General features: G+C 39.4%; 1 protein-coding gene across 17 annotated transcripts in view; it reads right to left on the reverse strand.

Moving 5' to 3' along the window:
- PTPRD (protein tyrosine phosphatase receptor type D) overlaps positions 1 to 16,810 on the reverse strand; it is a 1,484,152-nt gene that overhangs the window by 78,173 nt on the left and 1,389,169 nt on the right. For all 17 annotated transcript variants that reach the window (XM_078675875.1, XM_078675878.1, XM_078675877.1 and 14 more), the window contains one exon: positions 14,798 to 14,973. In XM_078675875.1, the coding sequence (XP_078532001.1) occupies positions 14,798 to 14,973 (176 nt within the window). The remainder of the gene's footprint in view (positions 1 to 14,797; positions 14,974 to 16,810) is intronic.

The following is a 16,810-nucleotide window of genomic DNA, read 5'->3' on the forward strand; positions in this document are numbered from 1 at the left end:
GCTCCATATCCTTGTACCTCGTACCACCTTACTTCTAGTAAACAACATCTTCAATCAACTATTGGACCATTCTTCATTCAACGTTCACTAGATATTCCTCTTTTATTCTTATTGAAGGGGCTGATTGACAAAGGTATATATGAACCACCGGAGGAGAGGCTACAGGAGTACTCGTTTACGTACACTTTTACGTACACTTACATGCCTTTTTCATTCGACCCTGAAAGGGTCAGGTCACTATTAGTAATGTCCTTTCTGTTTGTTCCAAAAGTGTATGCACAGTTTTGGAATATTCACATTTAATTTCCATTTTGGATGTTTTGGGGCCAATTTACAAAGCATGTACGTGCAAAAAAAGAATACTACAGGAGTACTCTTATGTATTCTCACCTGCCTTTGTGAATTGGCACGGAACTGTGTCTTGCAATTCAAATTCAAAATGGCAATATTAAGGTTAATAAAGATCGGTAAGTACAAAGACATTTAGGACAGTGGCTAGTCTAAGATTTTTCCAGAGGAAGATGAGATATGAGATTGAAAAAAGTTGTGCCTCACCCGTGATCATTAAGAAAGTGCAAAACAGTGCAAATGCACATCCGTAAGTGGGACCTAACTGTTTCTAGGGTATTCTGATGTGAGCACTATTCACACGCAGGGGGTGATTCACAGATACATTGATGAGTAAGCAAAGATGTGCTTTACTAGTAATCGTTTATGCTCTCCTACATGCCACACAGGTATGAACTTTATATGTTGTCATTTATGTTTATATTTCAAGAGGTTTTTGTTAATCCGAGCAACTGTTTTCTGAAGGTATCTGTCATCACCCAATCTGTTGTAGACTACTGCAAATATAATGTTACATAACTAGAGCAATCTTCTCACGGTCTGGGGTGGAGCCAACTCCAGCCAATGATAGATTAGGAAATGGTGGGGTTAGTACAGTCAGACCTACAGTTTCATTGTTCCAGTCCTCCTGCTAAGGAGAACTAGAGCAAGGACATCATTGACTGTTCATATTGCATGACTTTAGTCCTACTGTGCCAGTTAAAGTGTTTGCCTGTGCCATGGAGCTTGCTTCTCCAGTGCTTAATTTGTAAAAGAAAGAGTGTTGTGCACAAATCTCCTTTGTGCAATTAAATGTCGGCGGCTGAATACAAAGGCTCAGTAGTCTTCAATAAACTCCAAGCTTTGTAATCCACTACCAAACACTCCCTGCACATTTATCTCACTCTTGTGGGTCCCTTCTTTCTCCTTTTGAGACATTTTTTCCACCAGCTTGTCCTCTGTCTTTCTGATGTGAATGTTTTTCCTATTCCGGCTCTCAGTTAATATCTGATGTGGAAACATATATGCCGGTCTTCAAACGTGCTGGTGGCCCCCACCAGCAACCAATGGCTCAAATTAAACACTGTACCTAGGAGTAGATGTCGCCTCACATCACTTCCATGAAGAAAAAGTAGCCCAAAGCCCCCATAAATTTAAAACATGTATACTATTGATTTCGTTCTGAGGCCATGGATCAAATAGCATTGAGTATGCATATGCTTATATTTGACTGTGTGTGTATGATTAATCATGTGGCTGTGTATATTTGTCTGCATGTGAAAGCTGTTGCTTTGTAGTGCAAGACAATTTGTTGTATGGTAGCCCTTTCAGGACAGACGGAGAGGCACAAAGCCACTAACTATGTGGAATTGATATGCTGGTATATGAGTGGGAGGGTCGGGAGGAAAGGGTTTTGTGACTGCAAGTGTGAATGTATGTAAGTTTGAATAAGTATATGTGTGCGAGCATGCATATGTATACATGTGTGTCTCTGCCTATGTGTGTAGTGTGTGTCTGTTTTTGTATAAGTGTGTAGGTGCTGCTTGTAAATGCATGTCTCTGATAATTTAAATTAGGCCATATTCATGACTTCTCAGGGGCATAATGATGTGGCATTATGCTGGACATCTTTGGCTCTATGGTGTCATTGGTCCTTTTAATATTGTACCCCCTTGGCTTCAATGTAGGCACCCAGCAGCGGCCCGTCCAGGTATGAGCAGTGGGATAGTGGGGTGTGGATTTGACAAACAGCTATGAGGGGGAAATTTAATAATTACTTCATTTTCCCTCGCCATCTGTCGAAATCCCATACCCCACCCACCCACACTACCCCCCGCTCTTACCTGCACGGGCCGCTGCTGTGGGCACCCCTAACATAATAGTCTTCCAATATCATCTGGCACTATAATGAAACAGGCATATTGTAGGTCCCTTATCATTATAGGGGTTACCTCTCAATTCAATTTAGCTGTTATGGTATTCATGTTTTTCATGATGCTAGCATTGGCATTCTGTGAGCATGCTTAAAATGTTTTTAGAAACTGACACTAATAGTGCGGGCACCCTCCACATTTTGTGCCAACAGCATAGCAGTGGCCCAGGCATGGTATGTGTGCTCTTTCCATTGCAGTTGCCACCCCAGGTACATTGATGACTATTCCAGTTTTAGTGGCAACTATATTTGCTATAATTATGACACTGACATAATGGTAAATAACCATGGTTTAGAGTGACCATCATTGGCTTCTAATAGGCATCCCTGTCGTAAGATAGGAGTTCCTGGCATCTATTGGTGACTACTGGTGCGTGGTAAGTATTTCTGCCATATGATAGTCATACATGTGCAAGTGTAGCTGAATGAGACCCTTGTATGTCAGTAACACAGAGAGTGCTCTATGAATTTCAGTAGGTTGCCTTTGAACATTTAATTTGCAATTCTAAAGTATAAGTAGTAGAATTCAGGGGGAAAATCATTATTTATAGAAAATTACATGTTTGACTTTAGGGAGATTAATTTTATGCAAAATTTCAGGCTGGTTACTGAGAGAAAGTGTGTGCATTTTAAGAAAATCCTAAGCAGATATTTAGGAAAAAGGTTTTTGTTCATCAAAAATTAAAACCTAGTATTTGTGGTAAAATTAAGAGAGGGCCCTTGCTGCTAATGGAAATGTTTCTTGATCAACATGCAAAATTTCTTCTTTATATATTTAATACTACCAACACACAACACTTCTTGAGACATTTTTAGGACTGGCCATAACGATCAACTACTTATCAACATCTTTCCCCCAACCCATCCAACCCTAAATAAGCTACTCTCCACCCTCACAGAGAGCAGCACCCATATGGTAGAAATACGTATGGCTCTATGAAAGGCAAACAAGAACAGGAAGACGGAAACCCTTGGTTTGCAGATCACCTAGAAATCAGGTTACCACAAGCTAAAAAATGCCTGGCACAAACAAAATTCATGACTATACCTCATGCAAGGGTGCGCAGAATACCACTACACAATCTTCACTAAACTACTTCTCTAATAAGGTATCAGTGCTGCTAAACAACCAAAGGGAGCTTTGCAAGGTCGCAAAAATGTGCAATAATCCTCTGTGTACAGCCTCAACGAAATCCCCAAAACTCAGAAACTCCTTGGATAGCATGCTCATCAAAAAGCCCAGAAAACCTGAAGATCTATTAACACTAACATCATATAAGAATCCACATTACCCCACCATCCACACCTCAGAGCAATCCCATTCAGATTATGCTCTACTTCACATCAGTAACCCCAACTTTGTGTTCCCAACTCATCAGTGGCTGCTGACCTGGAAAGGATGTGGTGTCCCCTGCCCTTCCACCTCTTCTGCTATTAAATGGCAGAGTTCCAAGTTCCCCCAAAACTTCTTTGTCACATCTCACCTAATAGAACCTAAGGTAGATGTTGCATACAATAACATCAACTAGGCTATAGTAGGTTTATATATAACTTACAGACAAATAATCACTAGCCAACTCAAACAACTGAGTATCATGGCATCCCCAACATGTGCTAATATATTTTTGAACTCATACACTGCCGTGAGACCTCACTGTTGAATGTGGGGACAATCCTTTGTTATAGCAGATGAAGGGGGCAGTCAGCAGAGTAGTCCCACTACACTTTGCAGACTCATTTGGCATGGCAGACCTCAACATCCACCTCCACAGTCTGCAAGCAGTGATCAAACCAAGAAAGCACATATTTTACATCACTCTTTCAAGAGTGCACAGAAAGATGGCAATGGAAAAACTCATCTCTACGTAAGTTCCTATATCAATGACATGCAATACCTCAAAGTCTTTAGCATGACCAATTAATGTGAAGCTAATTGCCAAGACCTCAAATGCTTTAAGGAATGGATAATGCAAAATAACTTCAAATTAATTGGGTCAAAAACAGAAATCCTGACCCTAAAGCCAGCACAACTCCTCAAAAATGTCGATACGCTGTGCACAATGTGCATCTGCATTGGTGAGTGTATTCTCATTCAATGTAAAGTTAGGTGTGCAATGGAATCCTGACCTCACCCCCAATACATAGCTAAGTGTAGTGGTCCAAGAATTCTTCCACTGACTCAAACTCCTTAGCAAAATCCTCCCTTTTTTAGCACCTTCACCATCACTGTACAATATTGGGAGTTCTAGTTAAATCACTGCCTAGTAATAGTAATCAATGATATTGCGCCATCAGCCTAAAATATTAATATGCTACACAAAGTGTATAGCGTGGTAGGTGGACTAATCTGTGATCTAAAAATGATAGCAACCTTCGCCCATATCAGGATCCAGCTCTGAAGCCCAGTAAAAGCCAGCATAATATTCAAGATTTTCTGCCTCCTGTATAAATGCATTGAAGCACAGTTCCCATACAACTGCAAAATAAAAATATGCAATATACCCTGATATGCAACCTCTAAAGAACAGCTTTGCCTGTTCACCCCTGGAACTGCCTGCCAGCCAAGGGGACACCGTCACTTTTTTGTGGTAATTGCATAGCTCTGGCACAACCTGCCCAAGAAAATCGCCCATGTGAAAGTAATGATGCAATTCAAAAAAAGGAAAAACTTAAACTTCTTCTCTCCCTCTTAATCCATACACAATGCATGCTTCTTACATATGCTGTCCAATATGCTTTGCTAATGCCTACTGGACTTGGTAATTGCAATCAAGACTATCACAACAAGGCTTCAGAGGAACAAGATGGCCGCTGAAATCACAGTCTGACCTGTCCATGTGTATACGTTGACAATTTTTACATCATACTCAATGCCACACAGTGCAGGGATTCACACAAACTCCCATTTCTCTATAGGAGCTTGTGCTACGGCCAGTTGTAGGCTACAGCACAAGCTCCCATAGGAAAAAGTGAAATTGCGACTGCACTATGTGCGGTCGCATTTTAATTAGGTATGCAGAAACGCCTGCCGTGTCCGGGCGGGTCCCAAACCGATACTGTCCGCCGAGATACATAATAAGTAACTGGCCACAAGGGCAACCCTAGAACAAGAACCAAGGACAACAAATATTATACTCCAAACAGTGGTTCTTGAGCAATAATATAAAATTAAACTGAAAAAAGAGGGAAACAAACCCACCCACAAAGTGAAGAATAAAGAAAATTAAAAAAATGTAATAAAGCCTATGAGTACCACAATGTCACAAAAAAACAAAAACATAAATAAATCTTCAGATGCATTTAATGAAATGAAATGAAAACACAAGGGCACTCAAACAATTGTACTCACAATAACTACAAAAAAACCAAACATATAGAATCAAAAAAACTATGGCAGAGACTAATAAACAAATCCCAATATACACAATACACAGTAAAAAAATAATGTGATCTCTGATTTTAGGCCATGTACAAAGCGTCAACGGCATTTCAACCCAAGATTTCTTTCCAGGTCCTGTTCAGGACAAATTAACTTGGAGAGCAGAAGCGACCACTTGATATAATTTAATTTCTGAACGGTCTTTTAACATGTAAAATATTTCTTCAACTGTTGTACCAAATGTATGCCAACAGGGAACCTGGCAAGATATAGAAGTGCCATAAACTGGCAGATCTCCAAGACAGAATTTGCAGACGAATGTTGAATTCAATCTTCAATAAATAGCAAGGACAAACCACTGGGGCGAAAAATTCCAAATAATTTCATAAACGTAAAACTGCTGCCGTCCGCCGCCTGGTCAGGTTTGTCCATGCTATTTATTGAAGATTGAATTCAACATTCTTCTGCATATATATCCGGTACAACAATTGAAGAAATCCTTTACATGTTAAAAGACCGTTCAGAAATTATATCAAGTGGTCGCTTCTGCTCTCCAAGTTAATTTGTCCAGATGATGACCCAGAAAGAAATCTTGGGTTGAAACGCCGTTGACGCTTTGTACATGGCCTAAAATCAGAGATCACATTATTTTTTCACTGTGTATTGTGTATATTGTAATTTGTTTATTAGTCTCCGCCATTGTTTTTTTGATTCTATATGTTTGGTTTTTTGTAGTTATTGTGAGTACAATTGTTTGAGCGCCCTTGTGTTTTCATTTCATTTCATTAAATGCATCTGAATATTTTTTTAATTTTCTCTATTTTCTTTATTCTTCACTTTGTGGGTGGGTTTGTTTCCCTCTTTTTTCAGTTTAATTTGATATTATTGCTCAAGAACCACTGTTTGGAGTATAGAGATAAATAATAAGGCCGATAGTGTACACGTTTGGTAAAGCTTTAAATATACTTAATTTTGTCTGATAGTGTAAATGGTAAACTCAAAAGTGTTTACAATTTTTGAGCTAACTTTTTAAGAATGGAATAGCATTTGGTGAACTGACCTATACTAATATGGTCGTAAACCAATCTTTGCCATATCAGAAATAGGAGAGAGGCGCCCCGATCATGCCCCCTTCTATTTGCAATTCTAAAGGATTGCAAAAGTAATTTTAGAGTCGGAAAGAATTTTCCAACTTGTAAAACAGCATTTGTACATATAAAAGTCCTTTTGCTCTTGCAAACTCTGTGATTTTACAAACAGAAAGGTTGGTGATCGCAAAAGTACTTAGCATATGAGCCCCAAAGCCTGTGAGATTTGTCTCATTGTTGGGTTAACTTTTCCGGCTATGGGACCCGAATGTGATATCTTTTTAAGCTTTTGATTTCACATTTTGACCCTTCTGTGTAAATTTTCAGTTATAGACAATGACTAGTATCTACATATATGGGGCTGGGTGAAAGAGAAAGATTGTATATATAGGATGGAAAAAAGGAACGTTTTGTTCCATTACATAGCTACATGTTTTAATTGCCTGTAAAACCTATAGCTTTTTTAAACAAACTTTTAGGTAAATTGTAGTAACAAAATGCAATATTCTGACACTATGAGGCTTATTCCTATGTCAGTGGACCTGCTACTGACAGGCCATCGATGGCGGGCCCACTGACATCTTTGAATCTATATATATATCTTTTTTTACCAACAAAAAACACAATCACAATCAAAAATATTTTTCTAAATTGGTTGGTATATTGTATATTGTGTGATAAAGTGTCTAGTGTTTATGCACTACCTTATTGTTAATCAGCACTGAGCCCGGTGCTACAGTTCTTCTCAAATAATAACGGGCCCACTGACATCTACATGAGCGGTCTACTGCAGGATTTTGATCCGGAGGTCAGAGGCACTGGGCAGCGAGACCGACCGCTGATTTTCTGACGGAAAGTAATCTCTGCAATAGGGGTGGGAGCCTACTGCTGCACTATCGTAGAGATTACAATGCCCGTTTCTCTCTGCATTTTTATGACGGTCCAACAGCCATGAAATGGCAGAGAGAAAGGGACTTTGGGGGCCCCTAGCAGGCCCCCTGTCCCCCCTGGGCCATCCCTATGGGGCCTGGGGGGCACATGTGGTGCCCCCCACACATCCATGCGCAGTTTACCAGGCCCCACGTGGCGCTGGCACAAGGGCATGGATTTGTAAAATATGCCTTTTCCAATTGCAGCTTGGGCTGAGGCCTTTTATCAGGGCGTGCCACAAGCTACAATTGGAAAAGGCATATTTCTGACCGCCGTGCTTGCGGTCAAATCGCAATATTGGGAGTGGAACTGTCGACTTCTAGTCAGGTGGTTTCACTTCCACTTCGATGTCAGTTGTACGCTTGTTGGACCGACATCGGAATGAGTCCCTAGGTTTCTATAAAAATTTCAGGTTATGACCCCTTGCTCTACATTCATGAAAAGGGTTGTTTTTGCTTGATACTTCATGAGAATATTGGAAAACCTCAGGAGTGAGGGGAGAAATCCTCTTTCCCCATGTATCTCACTCACAACTATCAAAAATCTCCAGGCACACTTGGGGAAATGTATGTTTATTTTAGGAATTTGAACTTGAGGGCTACTAACAAGGTACATGGTACAGAATGTATATAATATAAGCCGGAAGAGGCAGGCAAGATCATGGCACCTCAAATCTATATAATATAAGATAACATAGGGCAACAGGCTATAAGTAAAGTTTACTAAGCATTGGAGATGTGCGGGTATGTGGTTTTGCTTCAAATTATGAAAATTATATGTGGTCCGGGGTTGCCCTAAGAAGTGGACCCGCATATGGGGCTTGTGGAATTCCTATCATGGGAACATATGTCAGCCGCCCCTCACTGTCAGTTGTGATGACCCCCCTTTACCCTAGATCTTCCAAGTGACATTTTGCATGAACTGATTTTACCTAGTGTCTCCTTGTTGCTTGACTTATTATTTCCTCTGTATGGTATTCAATAAGCTGATGTCTGTTAATAAAAAGAATTCTAAAAAAATATATATGAAAATTAAGTATATATTGATGCTCCTCAAGTACACAAAACCCACAAAGAGCTGCTTTCTCGAATATTCATAAAGAGCATATTTGCATTTGCCCTCAAAGGAACATTATTTTTAACGCTCTGACTCACTCTACTAAACTCACCCAAGGGAACCAGCCAAGCCAAGTATAATTATCTCTTCCATTTCCGAGTGTAAACTTCCTTACCAGTGTGATTGTGGAGAGGCACATTGACGGGCACTCTCCACACATCTGGCTGATGTCACACTAAAGTGCTGGCAACCAAGTGTAATAGTCAATTGCACAATTTTGTAAATCATTCCCAGCTGTGGCAGAGATGGATCCAGGACCACAAGCAAGTAAACAGGACCATCAGAAAATGCCCAATGGTATGGGGTTACAATTCATTTAAATAAATAAAGTTTATCAAAATGGCACCTCTTGGATTCATAGCGTACTCTAGCGGGCTAATTAATAGAAATAAAAAACAGGTTTAGGTTTTGGAACCTGGATATATTCTCCAGTAGCTATACTCCTACATCTAAAGTAGATGCGTCACTTTTTGAGATATCACAAAGAATTACAGAAGTACACCTGAAAATAGTACATTTTCAAATGTGCTTAATTTCAAACAGGTGGATAATTCTGTATGAGTAAATGGCGCGGAAATATGCTTTTGCACATTCAATAATTGTTGTTTACCAGAACGAAATACCATTCCTACATATCCCCAGAGGAATATTCTTTCCCTCTTCGTTCTGAAAAAAAAAAAACAGGTATTCATTGCATTATATGGAGCAACACTTGTGAGCACTTTTAGGGTGAGTTTAGGGGCGTTAATAACAATTTCAAGGGGCACACTTCTCAAAATGCTCGCATTCCCACGCTACACTTACATTAAGTAATACAAAAAAATCCACCGTACAGCTGTTTTTTTCAAGTGCATCTAAATGAGTAAAACTCTTCGCTATGTGAATCATGATATAGTATTTACTCTTGAAAATGTCTTCTATTTGTCATTAACAGGAACGTTGTGCTATTAGGGAGGAGGGATCCTGTTTTAAATGAACCCGCCATTAGGCATTTTTGATTTTCCAGATGTTTTAAATGAGTTAATTGCACTTATGATTACATTGTAAATGTTTAAATTGAAAACGCCTTGACATTTTACTTTACTTTACAAACTGCTATTAGTCTTTTTTAGTATTAACTAATATGCCAAACCAGCAACATGTAACAAAAATTTCACTAATGCAAGCTGCTTCCAACTTGAGCTCGCTGATTTACTGGATGGGGCAATCACATTCAGTGTTAAGTTGTGTGACCTGCTGGTGACAGTGCCCCCATCCCTATAAAAACTCAATTGTTTGGGCGTTCCTCTGCTGTGAGGGAGAGTATGATGTGAGGGAGCGGAGGGAAGAGGCTTGGGGTGGTATTCTGTATCCATTTCTTGCATGGATAAAGTGTCAAAACAAGCCAGGTCATCTCCATTTTCACTGCCAGAAAAGAAACGATTCAGGACTTGGGAAGGAAATACACTGCCTTCATCTGCCTGTTGCAAGTAGAAAATGATTGCACTTAATAGTATTACTGCTTATAAAGACTATCAACTGTTGGAGAAAGGAGACCTTTGATGCATGCTTCCCCCAATTTGAGTTCTTCTGTGGTCTGTAGATCTTCTGTTGAAAGCTTCACTAATACTCATTGTGCAAGACCAAAGTTAGCATCTTTGCAAGACAACGTGGGCATTTCCTCATTTGCATGGGATGATACCTCATGTAAACAAGGGAACGCTTTTGCCGCTGCACCATGTTACATGTGTAGACAAAATGCCAAAAAGGCCTGCAAAAGAGGCGCTAACCGTGAGAAAGGCCAGATAATAATGTGCCCTCCTCAGTGACCTTTCAGCAAAGAAATACCATGGACACAACCAACAAGGACTTCCTCTTTAGAGTCCTGAACCCCTATCTAATGCTGGTGGAGGTGCACTGGGAAAGACTGCAGCATTGGCATAGGTGTTGGTATATTATGCTATGAGTGTGCTAATGAGCCATGAGTCTATCCACGTGCTCGGTAGCAGATGTTTGAGGCCAGCCCTGGCGGGCTTACTCTAAAAGCCAGGTCTTCAGCTTCTTGTGAAAGTCAAGAAAAGAGGCAGAGCCTTTGATTTGTTGTAGGAGGTCTTTAAAGGCTTTAGGGGCCAGGTAGAAAAAGGCGCTGCCCCATGCCCCGTTTTTCTGTCTGCATGGGTTATGTGCTAGTGAGAGACAAGCAGAGCGGAGGTGTCTGAAAAGATGGTGGAAGTGAATAGGGCTGTTCTAGTAGGCAGGGCCTGTGTTGTGGAATGCTGTGTAGGTGTGGGTGAGGAGTTTGAGGTGTGCACGCTTATGTATAAGGAGCCAGCGGAGATCATGAGCAGGCCATTTGTATTATGCTACACATGGTAAGACACAATTGCTTAAAGGACCTACCCACTTTGGTGCCTGCAGAAAACCCCTTAAGTATTATAAGCTCCTCTTGCATGAAAAAGCAGAGTAGCAGATTAACTTTGCAGTTTGCAGGGTAGTCAAAATGTTGCTGAGTTTGCAGAAGTATTGCAAAGGTGGTATTTTTATTTATAAGTGGATGTATGCTCTGGACTGAGCCAGCAAACCCAATGAGCGTGTGCTTGATTATCAACTAGGGTGGTGTGTTTGATAAGCAATAGTTTAAAAAGCGATACAGTCCCTGCCAGGGACATCATACAATATAATTAATTACCATTTATTTAAACACCTTCACCTAATACAAATGTGTGCAGTTTATCTAACAACCAATACACTCACTTAGTGTAGGTTGTAGTGACAGATGTGCTCCAACTGTTCAACGCCAAAGTGAGGGTGAGAATCTTAAGATGAACTATAATATTTTGTCAACGATCAAGCTACCTTTGATGCTCCATCACCCAATAATGAAATTTTGTAAAACAGCATGAGTCAAACAAGAATATTGGCGGGAAAAAATATCACTATTGATTTAAAAATTATAAAGAGGATAAATTATCATTTCTTTTTGCAGCCTCTACCATCCCAGGGAATTTGTGGATGGACAAAGAAAAAAGAACACATGACAAGAACACTGGTGCTGTTTCACAAACATAAGGATAGACCAGATGTATACGAATGAGAAAAGAAGGTATTTCTGTGCATTAGACTAAGCTGTAAAGGGGTGAAGTCCCATTTATTTTAAAATGTTTACATTAATTAATTTACAAAGAGGCTGGCAAGCTAAAGTATGGCTTTACTGATTAAGGGATAGGCACCTCATTAAATTACCTAATATTCTCCATAGTTCTCCATACATTTCATAAAAAAATAATTGAGATTAATGCAAACACTGAGAACTTGAGATACAAAGTGTGATGACAGCCTTTTATAAAGTGTATGCTGAACCTTCATTCTGAAGGTGATTTTCCACAATCAAAAGATTTCTACTCTTGTAATGTATTTCCTTTTTTTTTAATCAGTGGCACTGAATGGCTAATTGTGTGTTTCCATAGAGTGAGGCTAAATCTTCGGAGTGTTTAGCTACTGCACTGTTTCAAGGTTAAATCTTCTCACAGTCAGGCTGCTGCACAGTTTTGTTAACCAATTGTTGCACTGCTGGCTTTGTTTGGCAAATGCTACACACAAGGAAGCAAATTGGCTATAATAAAACACTTATGATTTCTCTTTTTGACAGAATTTTCTGCTTCCATGAACAGATTGGTGGAGTCTACAGTGTACAGAGCAGCAATTTTACAGTCTAGACAAGGAACACATGTGAATATGTCCGACTATAAAGTCAGCACAGTCATCGGCAAATGTTTTATTTTGCAATTTTTTAAGAAAACTCTTGATTTCTAGGCATGTTTATACTGATTTTTAAAATAATTTCGCACACTGTGTGGATTATGATCAGCTGTGATGTCTGTACTAAATGATGGATAAACTATTTATAAATACATGAGTCCGAGTGGAGTCCCAATGAGTCTACAAGTAGTGATTCATACCATAACCGGCCCCACACTCAGTAAGGCAATAGTTAACATATGTTCTCCAGATAGCAGCACTTTAGTGTTGTTGTTTAGTACTTTAATTTAGATAAAATATGCTTTATTGAAGTATCTGTTGTTATAATCATTCATCATCACTTTTCCTCTTCGGCAAAGCCCGCTCCGTTGTAATATCGAACAGGCCACATGTATGGATCTCCAACATCTGATAATGTTGTATCCATTAGACGAAAAAGGACTTAAATACTGTGGGTAATATTAGCATGTAAAGTTAGCAATATGTCTCTTTGTTCTCTTTTTAACTTTGTTCTAGTGTAGGCGATTGGAGACTGTTGCGATATGTGGTGGGGAGGCAGTTGCAACAATATATAGGAAACTGTTTATTAGAAATAAGCTAATATGAGATTGTGCATGTGAAATCGTGCTGTGGTTGTAGGAGCAGCTATTTTCTTATAATGAGGTTTGGATGATGATTGAAGGCAGATATATATTGTATGTATTCTTCACAATTTTTGCTTTGCCATGCATTGTAAGGGATTGGAATAATATTAAAAAGACCAATAAAGATATTTAAAGGAAAAAAAAACACTGATTTCTGAAGAGAACAATATCTGGCATTCAAGTTAGTCTCCGACACTGAGAACCATATGTTAATTTAAATATTACATAAAGGGAAAACAGTCGATTAAATGAGGGCTCGGTGAGCATGTCACTTCCATGCAACACTTCCAAAATACATGAAAGCATTAATGGGGAGAGGATGTAGCCTTACGGCTAGAGCGGTCAACCTCGGACCTGGGGAACTGGGTTCGAGCCTCGGCAATGACGCTCAACATCCTGTGATTCTGGGCAAATAACTTAATCTCCCTGCCATGCCTAACAAAAATGAATATGTTCATCTGTATCGAAACTGGTGCTCATGTAAAGCAATCTGCTACCCGATGTCCTGGGTCTAGTTCACACTATATAAAACTCTAAAAAAAATAATGGAGTTGCAAAGCTTACCAACTGTGGCAGATTTCGAAATGTGTGTACATTATCCATTCATGCCCACTGCCTTCCCCCTATCAGCCCTTCCCTTTATTCATCACAGGGGTGTAATGCTGACCCTTTTAGCCCCTGCGGAGCAGATGGGTCCCCCAACCCTTCAAAGTTCTCCTTACCCTTCTAATGGGGTACCCAGTCAGCCCAAGAACAAGGAATATCCTTAGGCTGAGATATGGGAGGCTCGGGCCCCTTATCACATTCTGCAGGACGGCCCCACATTATGTCAATATTTTATCAGCTAAAGGCTGCAAGAAAAGATGAAAAGTGAGAGAGTGAAAGAAACTAAGGAATAACATAAAAAAGAAATGCGTTACAAGAGAAAAAACAATAAAGAATACAACTGAGCAGCCACGGCCAGTAGTAGGTGTAACTGCAGGGTGGTGATGTAGGGAGGGGGAGGGGCAGGGTGGGGGGTTGTAATGTATGGATTACGGACTTTAACAGGTAAGAAAACATATAAATAAATAAAACTAACTTTGTTGCGCGCACTGCATCGCATTTGGTGATGAAGTGCACACAACAAAATTCATTTTATTTATTTATATGTTTACTTACCTGTTAAAGTCTGTAATCCATACATTACTACCCCCCACCATGCCCCTCCCCCTCCCTACGTCACCGCCCTGCAGTTACACCTACTACCGGCCGTGGCTGCAACTGAGTAAAAGGAATATAAAAAAGAAGAACATGTATAGAATATAAAACAAGTACAACAAAAAATAGTTAAAAAGGAAGAGAGGAGACATTCTAAAAATCTAGGAGAAATCATACGTCTAATACATTTGAAGAATATTCAACATAGGTAAAGTGTTATTTTTAGCAGCGTCATTTATAATTTCAGATTACCTCTGTCATTCTAATAAATGAAATCAATATAATTATTTCCTTTGTAACAAGCAATATGTTTACAAATATCAAGAAAAAATGCCTTTAGCAAAATACAATATAAATCACATTGTTCTTAAAAAGACATTATAATAGATCAGCTTTTTTTTGGCTCATCCATGTTATGAAAGCCTGGAAATTGCTTACTCACCCTGGACCGTTCCTCCAATTTGGTCATCATAACAACAGTTGCACTGCGCTGCTCCCAGATCATTCTCCAGAAATCCCCAAAGGTTTCTGGGAGAGGTCCTTGCGTTGCAACATAAGCATTTTGCTTCCTGTATCCATCGATGTAGTTAGAATTAACATAATCGCTTCCTGGTATACCTGCGAGACAAAAAATCCCACGTTTTTTTTCCACACCAAATCTCTTAAATTAGCAGGTTTCCATAAGGCCACAGAGAAATCTGCATACAGACAATATTTGGCAAGCAATATGTCTTAGTGTATTTCCTTGCAACGCAACCCTGAAATTGCACTTTGAATCAATGCAGAGTTTAAATCCTCAAAATCCAAAGATTTATCAATTCTCGTGGATGCGATGCTCCACCTGACAATCATCAATGTAACTCAAAAGAGTAACAATTTCAGGGAAAGCTGAAAAGCTAGATGGAGGGTTGCGCAAAGATATGTAAACGTAGGTGTCCAAAAGTGGTAAAGGAAAAAGTGCACATTAAAATATTGATATCGATTCTATGTTCTTCCCCAAACAATTTTCCACTAAGCATAACCAATACAAAAGATAAGAGACAGTGGTATCTTCATAAAGGAAATACTTATTATACATAAAAAAACACATTGGTGCGAGTTTCATGATATTCTTGAAGGATTTTGCATAGTAGCCTTAATAATTCTGAGCAGAGAGATACAGTGGTAGCCAGTTACTTTATACTCATTTATACTCATGATGCATAGATGGAAATAGTATCACAATCTCTATCAATCTATTTCAGAAATGTTCATCATTTTTCAAACCACGGTTTTCGACAGAACAGAGACATTTTTGAAGAGGGAAATTATAGAATATTTAAATAAATGCAACCTATTATGGAATCGTAGCTAATCAGATTATGAAAAAATATAATTTCTGTACACCATGAAAGTCAACTTCTGAAGTAATTAAGGAAACAATGTATAAGTACTAGGCATGGGAGTGAGGCACACGTGGATCCGTCCTCAAAAATGAACAGTTACATTTAAAAGAGTATTAAATGAAATAACCATAGACTTGCCTAACTCCTCATCTTTACATACAAGTGTATCACCAGTAAAGATGATGTGTGACAGATAGCTAATATTCGTTCTTATAAATAAGCCAGCCAGTGCTTTCAACATGATGAGGTTGATTCACAAACGCATTTTGGAGGAAATAAAACTGTACTCCTGTAGCACTTTTCTATGTACCCTTAATGGCATTTTTGAATTGGCCCCATAACATCCAAAATGGGAATGTTTGCCGGATATTCACATCCAGTTAGTTAAAATTGAAAGGACTTTTCCTTCTTTGCAATTTTACTAATAGGAATATGCACGTTTCAGGGCTGATTCACGAAGGCATGTAAGAGTGTGTAAAAGAGTACTCCAGTGGTTTACTTCCTGTACAATTAAATGCTTTTGTGAATCGCTCCTGATTAGCACAGTAATGTAATGATCAACTGAATCGTGATCTTAATGTATTGTCAATTGAAACATTATTGAGTTAAGGAGAAATCAGATAGGAACAATATCCATCAACTCACAAACATAGGACTGATTCCTAAAGATGTGAGGGATGACATTTTGGTATCAGCTTTTGAGGAGATCACTGTGGCTCAACTCTCTTCTGGTGCGCCCGGCAAACTCAGGGCAACTCTCTAGACAGGGATGGTTCAATCACGAGTACACACAGATCTTCAATTGGCTGAGGGCTGCCCTGCATCAGGCTCTAAGAAGTTATACCCTTGTCAAGCACCTAAGGAAAAAGTATAATAACACCTTGACTGCTACGAAGGCAGAGTTGAGGGAAAGGACATGGTTGAACCTTGAACAGGCAGCAGAAACCAACAAATCTCATTGTTTTAGAGTACCACAAATACTCCCTTTTTGAAGTCCAGTTCTGGCCCAGTCTTAACATCCTTTGTTACCCTGCAGGCTTGGGTTGACCATTTGGAGGGGAGTTTTGACC

The sequence above is a fragment of the Lissotriton helveticus genome, chromosome 2_1, assembly GCF_964261635.1.
Source record: "Lissotriton helveticus chromosome 2_1, aLisHel1.1, whole genome shotgun sequence".
Taxonomy (NCBI): domain Eukaryota; kingdom Metazoa; phylum Chordata; class Amphibia; order Caudata; family Salamandridae; genus Lissotriton; species Lissotriton helveticus.